The sequence below is a fragment of the Catharus ustulatus genome, chromosome 5 (assembly GCF_009819885.2).
Source record: "Catharus ustulatus isolate bCatUst1 chromosome 5, bCatUst1.pri.v2, whole genome shotgun sequence".
NCBI classification, from domain to species: Eukaryota; Metazoa; Chordata; class Aves; order Passeriformes; family Turdidae; genus Catharus; species Catharus ustulatus.
In genome coordinates, this window is record NC_046225.1 from 15357402 (window position 1) to 15376406 (window position 19005).

Consider the following 19005-nt stretch of genomic DNA (forward strand, 5'->3'; position numbering starts at 1 on the left):
ATTTAAGAGCAGATTAGTTCCTGTTACTTGGCTTTGTTATTCACTGCCAAGTGACAGATACAGGAAACTGAGGAGAACGACTTAGCTGTGATGTGGTTTTTCCTTGCATGAGATGATTTGTGCTGTCAGTGACTCAAATCAGCGACTTGGCCATTTACCTGTGCGATTTGCCATTAGGAATTCTACAGTTTCTTAGCAGAAGCTCTTACTAATGCATCTGTTTTTCAGTGTAGTTAATTGCAGTTTGAGTAAATTTGTTTTGTTGTGTGGTTTTTGTTTTGTTTTTTTTTTTTTTTGTTAAGCCATTGGTTCCCTTTGCAAAACAGATTAAATTGTTAGTACTTGAAATTCCTATTTTCCCACAAGGAGAGGAGGAAGTAGAAATGAAAAGCAAGACAAGGTTAGCACTCTATATTGCAGGGGAAATGATTACATTAGCACTTCACAGACAGTGCTTCTCCCTGTAGGAAATTTCTGAAGTATCAGAGTGATATATGAAGCTGGATGAGAGATTCTGTCTCTCCTCTACCCTGAATGACAGGGGAGGTAACCCACACCTTGAGTCCCTGTCTTTAGAAAATGAAGTGATTCATTTACCCCATTGCCCTGAAGGAGCCCCTTAAGCTTTCAGTGAGTGGAAAAGGAGGCTGTGAATGCCTCCCTGACTCCCCGTGGGTCCTCTGTAATTTATCTCGTGGTTTTGGGATTCAGGTATTTCTGATGGAGGGTGGCACAAGACTTTGATTTGGTTCTGAAAAGTGAACTGGTACAGATTAGATGACAAAGAGCTTTTATCAGTTCTTGTGGTCACTATCATAGGGGCTTTGCATATCATTAGAGATTGCCTTGGCATCTAATCTAATCTTGTTATCTAATTGTGATAGTTGAAATCTCAGCACCTGAGGCATAATTGGTTGAGTTCAGCAAAATATTTGTTGGAATTTAAGTCCTCTGCTTACAGTTCTAGATGTGCGAGATGGTGAGATATTAAGTGTGGCAGGGCCTTTGGCCTCATCTATATCCAGAGGTTAATTACTGTCCTTAGCAGCTTGTCCTGATGTAGTTGGAGCTAGTGCGATGGATGTGTGGGGAAAAAACTGCTGGGCAAGTACATCTGCTTTCAGCCTGTGACTCAGCCTTAAAAGTGGTGGTGTGCCTGCTGCACTGCTGCTTTAGTCCAGGTTCATTAAACAGGAGTTTGGCCTTGCATGTGATTGTGAACTAAGTGTCCAGACACATCACCATGGCTGCCATGAAGTCTGACTTGTGCTTGTTTTGTGTGATAACTGGCTCTGGTTTTAACAGTGTCCATAGCATTGTTGCTACCACGGCAAGGCAGCTACTGAGCCATCGTTGTGGCTTTTTTCATCATTGAAAAGGGACCTTGTGCACTCCTTAACCTCAAACTTCCATTCCTAGCTCAGTTTCTTCATCTCTGAAGTTAAGGTGCTCTTTTCTATTTCTAGAGTCCCTGATTTTTCATGCTATGCCAAATATAAATTACACAGGGAGTGGGTACATGGACAGGCTCTGAAGAGGCCATCTAGGCAGTGGGTTTATAGCATATTAGCTCTTTTGTGGTAGCTGGCTATGTGGGTATCTAGCAGTAAATGTGAGGTATGAGTGTGCCTGTTGCTGTATAAATACAACATAGTCTGAAAACCAAGTCCAGCTGTATGAACTTGCTGGTTTATCTTTAGTGGAGAGTGTTTAGGAAGACATAACTTGACCCTTGAAGTCAAGTTCCCTGCAGGTAAATCTCTTGACATCTGTAAGGGAAAGAAGGTTGGTGTGTGTTCTTAAATAAATAACATTCTTATGGAAGAGCTTGTTGCTCCAGGGAATGTATTTGCAGTCTAACTCAAAGTAACTTGCAGAGGGCATGCTTAGCTTACATAGGCAGGGGGATAATGTTAAGCTCCTTGTGATCAGTACAGGCAATGGCAGAGTGCTCCGGAGAACTTGCCTATTCTGAAGTATCAAAGGGGCATCTTGATTATTTCCTCTGGCTTTTCCAGTCTTTACTAAGTGGGCAGTGAGTTTCCCAGTGGTGCCAAGAAGCTTTTCCTGGTGGCTGGTGTTATCCAGTGCCATAAACCTCAGGTAGGGGCAGGAGTGCTGTTCCTGATTTATAACCAACCACATTTGTCTTGCTGTTTCCTAAGCCCTGAGGGGATTCACTTGATTATTAGACCTCCCTCTTTATAGACAAGCCGTTCACCTAAAAAGCAGAGAGAAATTTATTTGAGGAGGATACTGCAAGTTGAGTATGAGGGAAACAGGACTACTTGCATTTACCTGTTATTTTGGGATTTTAAAGTTTTTTTCTGAAATACTCCATGTTAATGGTCGGTAGTATTTTACACACATTCATGCAAGTCATTTAAGCATACTTATTGACTGTTACTGGGAAACAACTGCTGTTATCCAGAGCTGGCTGTTCCTGCTGAGCATTCATCATGTTCTGAGACAGACTTTGCTCTCACTTCAGAGAAAAAGCAATAGCAGTTGAGTTGCAATAATACCTTATGGCAAAGTAAGAGTAATTTAAACAAAACAGGAATCTCAAATCAAGCAGATAAAATGTGTGAATTGATCAGAGATTAAAGTGTGTCCAAGCTGAAAAAAAAAATTCCTGATAAAATGCCTGCTCATCTATCAGCTGTATTATGTGCTATGATAATTGAATCCTTGAGATTTTAAAATGGCTTTGAGTTGAATTTGTGAACAGGGCTACGAATGAAGCTTTCTTCTCCAAACAGCTTATGTTTCAAAGTTTTAGTTAATATAGCTCCGAAAAGAACAAGTTTATTTCTCCTCTGTTTAACTTTAAAGCCTTGACAATTGTGTATCACCCATAAAGCAGCGTATTTGTTCTGAGATGGAGCTTTCCTCTGAGGATCAATGTAACTGTGGAGCAGCACGTGGCTTCCTTTAGATGAGATCCATTCTCTGGTAGTGCCTGGTGTCAGAGCTGCTCCTTGCTGGCTTCCCTGGCTGGGTGTAGCTCGAGCACACAGAGGTGCCCTTGGCTTTCCACAGCAGCCTGGAGGGTTCCAGTGCCACAGCAGAGAGGAGCTCCAGCTTCCCTGGCTGTGCCATGACTGCTGCTGGGGGCTGGGGCAGCCTCCACGTGTGCTTTTTGTGGAGCAACTGAGGAATTTGTTATGTGCTGCTGAATACTGTTAATGGTTTTGCCTCATGTGGTTGTAAAAAAGGTGTTTTCAGGCAACAAATTATCTAGATAGGGTTTTGTGTAGGAAACCATAACTTCCAGCCCACTCAATTGCTTCATTTGAGCATTTGTAGCTTTCTCAGGCTGTCAAAAGTAGCTGTCAGGTCTGTATCTTGGCATGTCAGGCAGATTTTTGATTTAGCTGCTTGGCTAATAAAGGTGGCTCTGTGCCCTTGAGAGGTGGCTCCCCACGAGGGTGTTAATGCTGTGCCTCTCTGATACTGCTCGTGTTGATGCCCATGGGATGTGCCTGAGGGTGTGTGGTGGAGGAGAGGCAGGATGTGCCTGACCACGGCACATCCACAGGCAGCCTCTGCAGTCAGCAGGTTGAAAGTCTTTGGAAGAAGTCAGCCTCTAAATCGAACTATTCACTAGCTGGGTACCAATGTATAAAAAAGGTTGAAGTAAATGTGTCTGGTAGTTAACTTCTCTCAGTGTGGAAAAGGGGGGAAAGTCTTTAAAGCTTTTAAGACTATATACTCCTGCTTACAAAGATTTCAAGCTGAAATTATCTGTCATTGAATTGCTGTACGTGTTCTTGGTCCAGCTGTGTTTCAGGAGACTGGATTACAATATGAAAATAGATCCCCTTGTAACTGGAGGTAGCCAACTGATTTGTTCTTGGCCAGTGAGTACTCAAAACTTTCAGGCACTGATGATCCATGCACTTTTGGGGAACTGTTGCAGAAGGCATTTTCCCCATTTGCAAAACAAGTGTCAAAATGGTCAAGAGATGTTTCAGAGCAGTAGTGCTTGTATTTAAATAACCAGGGGACAAGTTTTGTCCTGGTTGGCTGAAAAAGAAATGACTTCATTTAAAGCTTCAAATACTGAGAATTGTGCCTTTAATTTTAACATTTTTATGTAGACCAACCACATATAAGAAATAATTTCAGCATCTTGAAGATGAGATGTTTGCACAGAGAGCTATCTTCTGAAAAAGCTGAGAGGGATTTGGCTATCCTACTTTGGTAGCTGGCATTCTGAAGGATAATCTCCTAGTTCTTTCCATAAGGAGAAATGGAGATGAAATGCAAGATACTCAGTTATTCTTCTAACTATGTGTGCAAGTATTGCCCTTTTTATTTTTTAATGTACTTAACAATACAATAATTTAGATCCAAAATGCTCAAGTTACTTTAGATCTTTTTTCCTCCATCTTTTAGATTGCGAAGAAGACTCGAACCCCAACTTCTGGCCCGGTGATCACCAAGCTGATATTTGCAAAACCAATCAATAGCAAAGCTGTTACAGGGCAGACCACTCAAGTGTCACCAGTCATTGCAGGTTGTACTACTTTGACTTGTTTTGCTTTACCATTTTTTAAAGGCTTTTCAAAGAAATGGTAATTGTAGAAATTCTTCTGTCTCAACAATTTTACTGTAGTTTTTGTCAAAGTACCTCTAGCAATTGTAAAAAAAAAATCAGAAAACTTTTTGGGTAGAAGCAGGTAAATGCAGTTGTTGGTACCTTTATACTTAGCTCATTTAAATAATCTTGGTAATTGCAGAGTTGCTTTTACTGCAAGGTACTTTTACTTCATGGATTTTGGGGAGGAGAAAGAAAACCCCAGAGCCACAGAAAAGATTACTTGATGAACAGAAAGTATTTGTAGAAATATTATATAAATACACAGGCGAAAGGGAGACACGTGCTTTTGTATTACTTTAATCTGCTTGTAGTTGGACTTAAATGAAATACGTGCAAGAGAAAAAAAATGTTTGAATGAAAAAAGTGAATAAAGCTATGTTGTTTTTGTCAACTTGCTCACCTACTTTAAAAATAACCATCACAGAAGTATCTAAGAAAGTAATTAAAGCAAATAACAGATGGTCTTTCTCTTTGGAAAACAATTCTATCTGTCCTTATTAAAAAAAAAAAGCCCAACCTGCAACAGAACAACAGCAATACCACCAACAAAATTAAAGAAAAAACTACAATGTAATACCTTGTTTATAATGGCAGTGTATCTGTTCCTAAACATCTTAGACATCTGATTTTTCTGAAAAAGACAAATGTAGGAAGCTGGAGTTGTTTTTAGAACTCTGAAGGATGTCTTTAACTGCTTACAGATTGATCAGCCTAAGTAGGTCCAAAATCTTTTCCATGCATTTAAACAAATTTGTTAAGTCTTTACAGCACTGGGACTTGAGCTGGTTTTAAAAAGGATGCAACTGTCTCCTGTATTCAAAACCCTGACAGATGCCAGGGAATGGCCCATAGCTGGAACTTAATATTTTTCTTGAGTTGTCAGGCTACCTGCAGCCTGACATGTGTTTCAGGTGAGAGAGGAATTCCCCACCCCATTCCCCAGTTTGTCCCCTTTCTCAAATTCCCTACCAAATATTTTGACCTGTAAGATTTGCTATGCTTATAAATACTTGAATTAAGTTGTTTGTGTTTAAAACATAATTCAAACAAACAAACCCAACCCACAAACATTAGCAATAACTAACAGTTTTTAAATCAGTATTTTGAAAAATCACCTGTGCCTGAGCCTGTAAGAGAAGCATCACTGGGAGGTAAAGTTGCTTCACTAATTGAGAGGGAAATCTTTAAATATTGTTTTTTCCCTCACCAAACAGCCAGCACAGTTTGCCAGCTTTGAGAGGCTGGCATCGCTTTAGGGAAGATGTAACATTTGTAGTTTGTATTTTCATTTTGTATGCATGTTTTCATGAATCTGAAAAATATTTTTAATTGCCTGGAAATTCCTGCAAGCTGAGGTGGAAATTGTAAATTTGAAAGACTTGTTTATATAAGTGACCAGATTCTGTTTAGGAAGCTGATGTCAAGGGGTACAGAGGAGATGTAGTGAGAAGGGGAAAGCTTCTTCAGCAAGAAAATAACGCAAAGGATTGGAACCTCTAGATGTTGAAATTCCCCACAGACTGACATTCTTCAGGTTGCATGTGGCTTTAGCAGCTGCTGGCAACTATCTGTGCTGTTAGACTGCACAAAAGTGGTTATTTTAGAGCACATATACTTCAGAGGAAATCAGTTTTCCATGAGGATAGTGCTTTTTCTTGTTAGTTCCGGTTTACTTGAATTGTTATGCCACTAGTTGATTTTGGATGGAAAAGTTATGCTGGTATTTGTTTGTTTGTTTCTTATTTTTATAAATGTAGTACAAGAGAATGGGTGACAGAAGCTATGACAGAAATGAGTCTGAACCAAAGTGGAGCAGAGGAAAGCTCAGTGGTCAAGCACTCTTTGGAAAGAAACTTAGAAAGTATGGAAAAAAAAAATCTGTTTTCCATTCTGGGAGTTTGCAATATTCCTGAAACTGATGTCATGATTTGGAGCTGCTGTTTTTGATGTTTAATCTTCTTTGGCATTGTAAAAAAAAAAAAAAAAAAAAAAAAAAAAAAAAAAAAAAAAAAAAAAAGGAGAGAGAGAATATATGACACACACATGAAAACATGGGTGGTAGTGCGACTAAAAACTGTTAGGCAATGAAAGAAACAACCATCAATAGAGAAAGGGAAAAAACCCCAAAAGCTCAGAGCTGATTGTAGATAGACCAAACACCTTTTTCTTTGTCACTGTAACACAGCTCATTTTTGATGGCTGAGGTTTCAAAGGAAGTATCCCCCCACAGATGCTCAGTTTCTCTGTGCATTGGCACCAGCCCAGGGCTTTCCCAGGAAACTGCCAGCTGGCTGGGTGTTTGTGTGTGGTGCAGGTGTACTGGAGGGCTCTGCTCCTCAGGATGCTGTCCTGGCTGTCAAGAATTATCAGCTGAATGCACAGAAAGCTCAGTGTGCATTTTACTCTTTTTCTAAGCCAGAGCAGACTGGTTTTTTTATTTGCAATAATAGCAATTATTTTCTTTTGTTGCTAAATCTAACTTAAAAAATGCTAGTGTCCTTCCTGTCAGCCCATACACTCTCAGAAGCAGGGATAAATTACACAAATGGCAGGGAAAACTTTGCTTTGAAAGTTACTGTGACCAGGGATAACTGGAGCTGATGGTATCTTCATTGTTTATAGGTAGGGTTTTTTCACAATCTGCTCCAGGGACACCACCAAAGACAATAACGATCTCTGAGAGCGGAGTCATTGGATCATCTTTGAGTACAACAACACAACAGACACCGAATAAAATAGCTATCTCACCACTCAAATCCCCCAATAAGGTAAGGACCTTCTATCCCTCCTGCACAGTGGTCTGAATGGAGCTCTCTGTGTCTTTGCTACAAGCTGTTTATTATCTCTCAAGAGAAACATATCTCCAGAGTCCATAAAAATATCTCCAGAGTCTCCATTTTGCATCACAATGCTCTGTGGTAATGCCCTAATTTAGATTTTTTTTTCAACTGGCTCCCTTACTGTGGTTTTGAGTAGATATGCATTACTGCATAGTTTCCCATTCCTGCCATTTCTTGTCATTCCATAAGCATCGATTCTGAGAGCAGCTGTTCCCTCTTAGCCAAGCACTCAGACTATTTTTAATGCCTTCATAAAACGTCCACAGGCTGTTTGAGAGGAGACCTCAATAATATTAATAGGTCAGTGCTTATTAACCATTGCCTGCTACTGCACAGGCAAATTTAGTCTTCCCTGATCACTTCTGGAATAAATGAGATTTGCAGTGGTTCTCAACAAACACAGAACTGGAGATTGGCACAGGTCAAGGTGACACTTGTGTTTTAGATTTCATAATTGTCTTGAGAAGAGGAATATTGCTGGAGGAATGGAGGTAGGGGGGACAAGATGCACAGTGAAGGCAAACTAAATACCATGTATAAAACGCTAAGTAAGAATAAAGAATTCTTTTAGTTTGGCTGTGCTTTAGTGGTGTAATGTTATACAGATGGAGTAAAAGACTTGTGTTTGACAATCATTGGTAAGAGAAGCAACATCAAGAAGAAATTAATTTTTATTCTAAAGTTACTTTTTTAACTAGGAGGAAGTGTGAAAAAACCCTTTAGGGTTACATTTTGAATTCACTGTAAAGTAATTCTAAGTATCTGATTTTTCTTAAAACATAAGGAAGTTCAGAACAAAAAGTAGAAAACCAGCCTTGGACGGGGTGTGGTTCTATAGAGTGTTCAAACACTGCACTCTGCAGAAATGTGGTCAGAAGACTGGATCTCTGTGGGAAAATGCAGTGTAGATTTGAAAGTACCAATGTTCTTACACTTTGACTGAATCAGTAGTGTGAGGTGAGAATTTTCTTTTCTTTTGAACAGTTTTTCTTTTAAATTCCTATTTATGGTGAAATAGTTATTGTACCAATTATAATGCTTTTATTTAGAAGATCTCTCTTGAAAATGCTCAGGCTTCAATGGGATAATCTCCTTTTAAAAAACCCTGACAAATGAAAATCCCTCACTCCCATCCAGATGCAGTGCTAGGTTTCTGCAGGAACCTTTTGGTGCTGGAAACCAGTGATGCCTTCAAGTTCCTAAGGGCTTTATCTGCTGTTGTTACAGCTGGACCTGTGTGAGTTGTGGTTAAATGCAGCACCCTTGTTCACAGAAGGAGCTCTGTTCTGGTGGAGAGCTGTACTGTCCTGAGGAGGGGAATGTACATGTACAGGGTCCTGTATCCTGCACAGAGGTTTAAACTGCTTTTTGTTTTGCCAAGCAGCTAACAGTGGTGTCAGTGGCCTCCCAGCCTCCCAACTCCCCCCAGAAGACGGTGGGCGTCCCACTGAATGTAGCGTTAGGACAGCAGATCCTCACAGTGCAGCAGTCAGCACCCTCCTCCCCTGGGAAGGCTATAGTCAACCACACAACCACCCAGGTACAAACTGACTTTCCTTTGTCTTCTGGTGTGTCTGTGTCATTGCTTGCTGGAAACTGGAGTGTTGGACCACGGGTTGGCAGCGGTCCCGACCGTGTTCTCGGAATGGTGTTTGCTTAGGAACTGGCAAAAGGATTGCCCTGAGGAGCATATACTTCTTCAGCTGAGGGGTGCAAAGCATTGCAAGCCCATACAAGGGCATGCTGTTAGAAAGCAGCTTTCCAACTTGGAAAGCCCCACTTGGTGTAAATTCTTGTTTGTGTACTGTGTTTCCCAAGTCACTTGAAGAACTCTGTGACATAAGGAGGAGTTCTTTGGGTGGTTCTCTCTCTTTTGCCAATGTTTCCGTGCCACTGCCTAGGGCTACTTTCCAGGTATTTCTGAGGTTTGCAGCAGTGGAGTTCATATTCCTGCTGTAGAAGTCTGGGCTGAAACCTACAGAACCAGAAATTATTTGTGTCCTATGTCTCATTTCTAGAAAAACGGGATTTTCTGCAATAGCTTTTATAAATAGTTATGCATTAATTAATCACAAGACAAAACTTTCTTACAAATTACCATTTCTGTTGTTTTTCTCTTTTGTGATCTTAGGTAAATCTTTTTCTATCATAATATCTGTACCCTTGTTGTGATAAACATGAAGGGATGTGTATGGATATAAACATATCCAGAGTATGGATATAGCTGGGAGTGGACATGCATGTACAGCATGAGACCAGAGAACCAGACACGTTTTCCCAGTCTTATCTTACTGATACAGGAGTTAATTGGAATGCTGATATGGGAATATAGACACCATAGAGATTTGAGCTTTTTTTTTCCCCTGGAAAAATTGTCTTATGAAATAGTTGTTAAAAGGTTAAGTCTTTCTAATGTAAGCACCCTGAGTGAGAAAATGGAGGTGTCTGTGGAGTTCTGATGCAAAACTATCTGACACAAAACAGGGGCTTCACCTGTCTTCACTGGGCTCAAGAACATGCCCTTAGAATTCTACTGTCCCTTGAATTTTACAATTTTCCCAGTTGTCCTTGGATAGCAGCTGCTCATTTGTGTGCTAGAGAGTACAGGTCTCCCTTTAATAATGTCTATGACTGTGCTTGCACATAGTGCTTATTTTGATGCTAAGGTTTCAATGTCTTAAGAAAAATAAAAAATCCCAAGAAAACACCTTTTACAAGACCAGGGTTGTTTTTCTAGTAAAATGTGTGCTAATTGAGATTTCATTCATATAGTGGCTAAAAGCTGGGCAGCTGGGAAAATGTTCTCATAAGAATTCACATCATGCTGTCAACCAAATGTAATACTTAATGTCAAGGACAATGTGTTTAATATCAATAGTAAAAGATACTGAGAATAAAAAACTGAGCTCTAAAAAATGTTAAATGGACGGAGAAAAAGGATGAAATCAAGATTTGAGATTGAGCAAGTCTGGGAAGAGAGGCTATTACCAAACCAGTAGACTGATGAATGTATAGAAATAAAATAAAACTTTCCTGTTAATAGTTTGTAGTATGAGTTGGAAAGATGAACTTTTGCAAATTCCAGGTATACTGATACTCCAACTGTAAGGTAGCACAGGTCTGCTAAGCTCCCTTTTTTTCAGCATTTTGCCTTTTTTCTTAATTAATTTGTTTTGCTATTCCTCATTGTTCTTGCTTCTTTCATTTCTCAGCTTGTACTCTTTCTGATGTCCATCAGTTTATGGATTCTGTTCCCTTTTCCTCTCAAGGGTTGCACAGTGACTTCTGTGGATTAATGACAAACTATTTTAACAGTATATATCTGTACGCACGCAGATAAATTGTAATGCAGTCCAGCACAAACTGTTCTGCAAGTTCTTACCATGTGCTTTTAATAGTAGGAATATTTCTGTGTTTGTTTGATTGTAGAAAATAAACCATGTTCTCTGTAGTCACCTGAAGTAGTTTTGGCAGATGTTGTATCTTGTGAAGTGGACTGAGTCACCCTACTCATGTAAATACTTACTCTGGTGTTTGGTGTAGAGCATTGAAAATGGAACTGAGCTTACTCTGAGCTGCTGAGAGGCATTTAATCCCTTTGCATCTGTTCTGCTTTTGAAAGCAAAAAGGGGGTAACTGTCTTCTCTCTCAAGGGTACAAATGGTATGCTAGAGTAACCAACTAACAAATGGAGAAATAAAAATGCTGGTTTTCTTTCTGCCTTTGTACAAATAACTTCGTGCTGTCTGTGTTGGCTTAACAGGCTGTGAAATCAGCAGTGCAGACCATTACTGTAGGAGGAGTGGGTACATCTCAATTTAAGACAATTATTCCCTTGGCAACTGCACCCAATGTTCAGCAGATTCAGGTACCTGGAAGCAAGTTCCATTATGTCAGACTCGTTACTGCCACAACAGCCAGTAGTTCAACCCAATCTGCCAGTCAAAATCCCAGTACGAATACTCAGCCTCTACAGCAGGGTAAGTGCTGCTGGAAGCATATTTTCTGACATCTCTGTTGGGTTTTCTTTCATGTTTATTCTGTAACAATTAAAATGAATGCATAACAGATCTGTGAAGACCGCCAGATGTACTTGGTTTTGTGGTAAGTCTTCCATAAATTCCATATTTTGCTGCTACCTCTGGTTTGTATGTGAAAATGTTCCTTTTGTTGAATTGCTCTGTAGTTGGGCCTGAATCCCAGGAGCATTTTAGGTTGCTTTTCCCTAGTTTACCAGATCTGTGAGTGGTTCATGACCTCTCCCACCTCCTCTATGAAGAGCATGAAGGCAGGATAGCCCACAAGCCAAAATTCACTTTTCATGTAAATTGCTTTAGAAGTGCCAGATGTTTTTGCTGATTTCTGTCCATGCTTTCCAGAGCAGTGATGGAATAAAAGATTTCAAAGGAAAAAGGGATGTAAGGGAAATCCAGGGCTTTTTTAAAGCCATTGCTGTGAAATGCATGCACATGCTCTTGGGCCAAATACCTGTTTACAAAGGTGTTGTCTAGACCCAAGTGTTTCATGCTGTGAGTTACGGTGTTAAGTACTCTGAGCACCTGTGTTATGCACATGTGGAAGTCTGAAGGGCTGAGCTGTGGGCTTGGAGTGACTAACACACATTCATATGATGTTCTTTCTTGACTCCAGCGAAGCCTGTGGTGGTGAACGCGACCCCAGTGCGTATGTCAGTTCCCATAGTACCAGCACAGACTGTGAAACAGGTGAGTACATTTGTCATGTACATTCCTCATCTGTTTTGGCTGGACAGAAAAAATTGTCTGCATCCAGCTCTGTAAAGAAATGTTCTACTAATGAAATGGTCTCTGAATGACTGAAACAGCGATTTCATAAAGAACTCTTTTCTCTCCAGGTGGTGCCCAAACCAATCAACTCAACTTCTCAAATAGTCACTACCAGTCAGCCCCAACAAAGACTTATCATGCCAGCCACTCCACTGCCACAGATCCAGCCCAACCTCACCAACCTCCCCCCGGGCACTGTGCTGGCACCAGCCCCTGGCACAGGAAATGTTGGCTATGCAGTCCTTCCAGCTCAGTATGTCACACAGGTATGGCCTTTCCCAGGCATGCTTAAGCAAGTTCTGCTCTTGTGGAATATTCTGCCTTTCTCTTAAAGGTTCCTGCTCTGTGACTGTCACCTGGCACTGAGGCAACAGTTTCTTTTAGGGACCCTTGGCAGAATGAGGATGGCACTTTAATTGCAATCATAGTTGCAATTGAAGCTTTGTTTTCTCAACTGGAGTTTTTATTAGCATATTAGCACAGCATTTCTAGAAGCAGAATCAGTGTAGTACAATTTTGAATAGCGTAGTACAGAATTTATCATGCCAACTTACTCAAATCACCTAGATCAACCTGGAATTTCTCATCACCTGGATATTTGCATATTGGGTCAGATCTTGATGCACAGTTTGCTTCATCACTTTAACAATCATAACCTAGGCTTGAAAATCATAGGAAAGAGTACAAGTCGCTTGGTCCTCGGAGGAAGCAGATGTCAGTGGAGGTGACCCTGTGCACTGGTGGTCACAGGGCTCGGTGTCCAGCAGCAGTTCCAGGACTTGGAAGAGCTTGATTTTATAACTGCTGTGTGCTGTTACAATTCCCTGTTCTGTGCCAGTCACCACCACCTGGTTGTCTGGGTGCCTGAGGCCTCCATGGCCCGGAAGGAACAGAGTAATCTTATTGGTTTGTCTGCTTGGTTTACAGGACCTTCAGGGCCTGATGATGAGGAGAGAGGGAGCATATATGTGACCTGCTTGGTCACAGAGTATGGCTGTCTTCATTATAAAATGGAGTTAGTTAATGCTAAGCACATTGCCAGGGTCAGAAGCAGCTGGTACCAGTCACCCCAGCCGAGGCCTAGGGATTAGTTTTTTGCTCTTTGCCAAGATCAGGATGAAAGGAATAAATGAAATGTTCTGCAGAAGGCAGACTCTTTGTAGAAACAAAGACACTGATAGCTCCTGGCATTACTGGTACCAGACTGGTATTTGGTTGCCTTTTGGTTTTGTCACAACTGCAGTTTGGCCCTGAAGATTGTTACTGTGTCCTTCCAGGCTAGTTCTGCAAATTTTACTTAAAACTAGCATCTGTTGGACCTCTCCTCTCAGGTTTGTGTTCCAGTTGCAACCTGCCCCATTTGCTTGGCCCCAGTAGGTCTGTATTTTACTTTGTGCCAATATGTCCCCAGAACCTGTCCCAGCAGGAGCAAACAGCTGCTTGTAGGTAATGCTAAAGAAGGTAGCCTGGAGCAGTGTTGTTTGGCAGGTTCTTACAAAATTTTGGTTTTTTAATATGAAAAATAGGTGGTGGTTTCAGGTATGCAGAGGAGTTGGAAGGCAAACCATTTTGCTTACTTTCATACTAAGTGGCTTGTATATAAAGGAAGCTACTAATTTGTGCAGGAAGTGATTTTGCTCTATTAAGGGGAAAATGAACACGATTTTAGGAGCAGGAACTGTTTGCGGTTTGAACATTTCTGTGTGTTATCCCTGCCATCCATGGATCCAGACACTGTAACAGACAACAAAAAATATAATCTAAAATAGTATTTTTATGTGAAGATGGAGGCAGGAAGTTGCCACATGGTCCAAGTTCTCTAAGTGTCTAAAAGTGTTCTTAGAGCCAAGTTATTTTTGTAGCAATATCTGGAAAGCTAATTTAAAGACTAGCAACACATTCTTTTGTATATAATTTATTTCATGTCAAGCATTAATCTTTTTGTTTTGTTAGCTACAACAGTCATCCTATGTATCTATAGCAAGCAACACTGGCTTCACAGGGACATCCAGTGTCCAGTCCCAGGCACGACTGCCATTTAACGGGTAAGAGTTTTGAAAAAAAAAAAAAATCACAAAACCTGCTTGGATAAACATGAGGTCCTGGAGTTTGATTTGGGGAATTCTCCAAGACACTGAAGTGTGTTGTGGTGTGGTTATTACATCTGACTGAAGGGTGTGGGTCTCTGTGACATTTGAGCCAGTCTCTTGATCAAAGCTGTGTTTTCTTTTCTGTTCTTTGAACTCATGTAGCAGGAAGTTGACCTGAGAGCTCCCAGTTGCTTGTTTCTTATTTGCAACATTACTTGTGAGCTACAGGCCTCAACTCTTTCTCAACATTGCTGCACAGAGGTTCTGGACAACATATAAGCTAGATGCTTGACACATGCAGAAATTCAGCCAAACAACAAAATAGATCCTGATAGGAGGCTTTGGCTTTTTTCAGTCTTGCATTTTTCCTTTAAGGATGAAAATAACAGCTAACATATATTATTTTCCCTTTGCCAATCCAGCAAGAAGGCTTAGCTGTTCTGCACAGTCCCTTTGTGTTACTGTTTGCTGGAAATTGTGAACATGAAGGTGCTTTTTGTTGCTGCAACCTCAACTGATGCAAACTAATCCCAAATCCAGATGCAGCTATTCAAATGAACGGGTTTGATTTAATCTCCCTGGTATTACGTGCAGAAATTGCTGGATAGGGATGGAACAAATCTCATCAGAAGCGATTAGTGTCACAAAATCCAAGTTTTAGGAGCAGTTAAAGACTGTGTCTACTAAAAAATTTATCTGGAAACTGAATACCATAGTTTGGCTTACTTTCCCATAATTCAAAAGAGGGTATTTTTTGTTTTCTGAGATTTCTTAAATTCCAAGTAGAACAAAAGAAAAGGCAGAATAGTGTTGTGTGAATTGTGGTTGGATCTGATCCCGCTGCACTTGAAGGGATTCTGGGCAAGGTTTCCCTGACTCCAGTTTTTTAGTTATGCTTCCTCTGGTTTTAAAGCCTGATTTCTACTTCAGGCATGCATCCAAATTTGCAGCAAATAATCCATCTCTTTCTGGGTTGGAAATGCACTATTTATAATAGTTACTTAACCAAAAGCCTAAGGCAAGGGGAATATGAAGATTTTTTTCAAAGTTTTTATTATGAGCTGTTTACATTAATTTAAAATAGGAAGAAACTGATAAAACTGTGTGTGTATAAATACCCTTTTTTCCCCCCACAGAATAATTTCTTCTGAGTCTGCAAACCGCCCCAGGAAGCCTTGCAATTGTACTAAGTCTCTGTGTTTGAAATTGTAAGTACAGTTTGGTAGAGTTTTTGTCTTTTAAACCTTATTTTTAACATCACAAGTATGCACCAAATATCAGAATACAATGGTTTTAAGTATGTCAGAAATTTTATGTCTAGATGCTGATTTAAGGTGGGTATTGGTGGAGATGTTGCAGAGCCTGTGTTATTTTGCAACTCCTGTGAGCTCTATGGACCATAACATTTAAAAATGTCTGTTTTTGCATCGTGTACCTTCTTGCATGGTGGAGTAAATTCCACTCAGCAGCTCTGGTTGCCTTGTTGGTACCATGAGTGAAATGATGTCTCATGGTATCATTTGTGGGCATTTACTGTACTTTGCAGTGCATCAATAATACCATGCTGGATCAAATACTTCAGAAAAATTGAGCTGTGTACATTTTGTTAAAGGATTGAATAGACAAGTGATTCTTCACTGCCTCTTGCTTATCCATTAGATATTTCCTGTTCCATTCCATGTATTTGTAAGAATTTGACACAAAAGCATTTGGAGGAGGAGAGTTTGGAGGACAGTTTCTTCACCTGGAGGCAAAGTCAGTTTACTGATATTTTTGGGACAGGAATGGGAGGAGATACTGAAATTAATCTGTGGTTCTCTGAATCCTAGACAATGGAGAGGAAATCAGGGGTGTGGTACTTGAAGGGGAAGTGATGCAATGGCATCTGAACCCAAATTAAGAAGTGTGTTTAAACTCTTAAGCTTGGGTGTCTTTTTGTGTAGTGCACTCTACCTCTGTATGGGAAGGTGTGCCCTGTGTTCCCTAGTCTCAGACTTGTCTGTTGCATAGCAGGAAGATGTGTAGCTGTTTTTCAGATATTTTACATACATGACTGACCTCACAGTGCCCATTGTATGTTTGATGTGTAGGGGTTTAGGCTTTGGTGCCTGAATGTGTCCTAGAAATTCTGCGAGAATAATGGCATCACTGGGAATACTTCGTGCCTTCAGAATGCTGTTAGGACACAAACTGTTCTTGTAAATCATTGATATTGTGTGTTCTGGGCATTGGTGCAGAGCAAATGGTTAATTCACTCTGGCACAGGTGCTTTCTTACCAATCAAACCTTTTTTTCTCTCTGGAGGGATACTTATTTTGTCCCAAATTCTCGTGTAAGGTAGACATATAGCCTATTCTACTAAGAATTCTACTCAGTTAAATTATTTGCTCACTTACATTCTGGATTAATGCTGGCACTGGTTTTTTTTTTGGGTTTTTTTTTGGGTTTTTTTTTGTTTTTTTTTTTTGTTTTTTTTGTTTTTGGAAACCAGGACTATTCTACCACTGAATTTTAAAAAAGAAAGGAGAGCTATTAGAGGTTGTAAAAGCTTTTGGTTTAGTTTATCCCTGGGACCATTCAAGATGCTGAAAAACTCCAAAATCCAATTCAACCTGATGAAGGTTTGCAGTGGGCTCCAGGGCAACCCTAATCTAGTTTATGTAGTGCTAGGCTGGGCAAGTCACATAAAGCCAGTTTAGCAATGGGTTTAGGCTCCAAAAAATGACCATACACACCCAGCAGGATTTGAAGAGCAAGTGAAGAGGATCTGCAGTTTTTAGCTATTAGCTGGAGGGGGTCCTGGAAGCCTTGAAACATGTCAGAGTTTGCTGTGGCCTAAAGCCATGTTTGAGCTGGGGATCAGTGTGGTATTTCCATGTATCAGATCTGTGGATTGGTGAGATGTTGTTTTTGATGGGAGACATCAGAGGTACATAAGGAGCATGGCAACATGATTGGCTTTCCCAATCCCAAAAAGCCATGTTTTGTTGCTTTTTGTTCGTATATTTGTTCCTTTTTAAATTCAGCTTTATCCTCATTCAGATCCTTCCCCTGATTACCTGTGTTTCAAAGCCTCCCAGATGTAACAATTGTTATTCCTTTAAGGGCTTAAGGGCAAAACTAACAAAAAAAAAGCTCCTTGCTGGGTTACTTTGCCTGTTAACTGTCACTCCAATTGCTTGCCTTTTGTTTTGGCTGCATGAGGGCTCCTGAGGGCTGACTTGCACTGACTGGGTCAGGAGCTGGCTGTGAGATGGCTGCAGCAGACTGCAGCAAAATGTGGGTGACCCAAGAGTCAGAAAAAGTCTCATTAGCTTCTCGTGCTGCCTGGGGGATCTGTGCATTGTGATGAGCTCAGGTGGACACCCTTGAGCTCCACCTGTGTCTTTAGACAGCAGCTACGCCTGTACCTAGAGGATTTTGGCTCTGCAGTGAGGCTGGGACCACTTGTATGTGTGGAGTTGAGCATTACCCATATTGGTGCCAGAGTAGGAACTTCTGCCACTGCAGGGTGAGTCAGTTCTCACACACCACTGTAATGGTCGTGTTTACAAATGCCTTCTGCATTTTCTGTTTCAGGTATTGCGACTGTTTTGCAAACGGCGAATTCTGCAATAACTGCAACTGTACAAATTGTTATAACAACCTGGACCATGAGAACGATAGGCAAAAAGCAATAAAGGTGAGGGACCTCTTCCCATGCCCCCTGGGATCAAAGTCATTTAGCTGCTTTTTTCTGAAGCTCCAGAGCGGGGCAGAGTGGGTGTATAATGCCCTGATCTCCTCCCACATGTGCAAGGCTTAAGTCCTTTTATTGCACCTCTAAATTCTGCTCCCTGCATGCAATGACTGACCCTTTGGGTCTGCATTGACAGGCCTGCCTCGACAGAAACCCTGAAGCCTTCAAGCCCAAAATAGGGAAAGGAAAGGAGGGAGAATCGGATCGGAGGCACAGCAAAGGGTGTAACTGTAAACGCTCGGGATGTCTCAAAAACTACTGCGAGTGTTACGAGGTATGAAGCATTATCTCATTTGAAAAATAGGAGCTTTTTCCCTTTAGTGTAGTGACTTCACTCGTTTGCTTTGTTTCTTCCTTGTATTGCTATAATGTTTTCTCTTCTGATTATTTCCATTCTTGGAATGTTACCTCTTCTCCCAACAGTCTGCACATAGAAAGCCATGTACATGGAAAAACTGGTCACTACTGTTCTGTAATTTTAATTTTGAACAGTTTAGCAACTTTGAACTTAGGCTTGGATTTGTTCTTTACTGAATTGCACCATTTCCTAAAGAAATCTACTGCACCAAGTCCCTAGGAGGAGTTGAAGCAGCATCCCACAGATGCTGTGGGATAGAATGTGTCTGTGGAATTCAAAAGCAGAAGTTGTTCTTAGTTCATCTCCTAACTGATCGGTGTGTGGGTGTAGAGACAGGGTAGACTGACCTCCCTCAAAACTCAGCTGTCTAAATTCCACTGGAAACTGGAGGTTGATGAAGAAAATCATGAGTGGGAAACCACTCATTTACATTCTATGCTCTATGATTTTATGATTCGATTGAAGTATATATTCTGGGAAGACATCTCAACTTGAGGTAAGAATTTAGAGAGAAGACTACTACTTGGAAGTTTGTTCTAGTGGTTAATTGGTAAGAGATTAAAATAA

At 40.7% G+C, this 19005-nt stretch overlaps 1 protein-coding gene across 8 annotated transcripts in view; it reads left to right on the forward strand.

Moving 5' to 3' along the window:
* The window catches only part of LIN54 (lin-54 DREAM MuvB core complex component), a 36322-nt gene that overhangs the window by 16408 nt on the left and 909 nt on the right, over window positions 1-19005 (forward strand). For 6 of the 8 annotated variants that reach the window (XM_033060047.2, XM_033060049.2, XM_042779267.1 and 3 more), the window contains exons 3-12: window positions 4402-4522; window positions 7229-7374; window positions 8831-8986; window positions 11210-11426; window positions 12097-12170; window positions 12320-12517; window positions 14205-14296; window positions 15478-15549; window positions 17921-18023; window positions 18217-18354. In XM_033060047.2, the coding sequence (XP_032915938.1) occupies window positions 4402-4522; window positions 7229-7374; window positions 8831-8986; window positions 11210-11426; window positions 12097-12170; window positions 12320-12517; window positions 14205-14296; window positions 15478-15549; window positions 17921-18023; window positions 18217-18354 (1317 nt within the window). The remainder of the gene's footprint in view (window positions 1-4401; window positions 4523-7228; window positions 7375-8830; window positions 8987-11209; window positions 11427-12096; window positions 12171-12319; window positions 12518-14204; window positions 14297-15477; window positions 15550-17920; window positions 18024-18216; window positions 18355-19005) is intronic. The other 2 variants (XM_033060046.2, XM_033060050.2) reach the window with 2 other exon arrangements.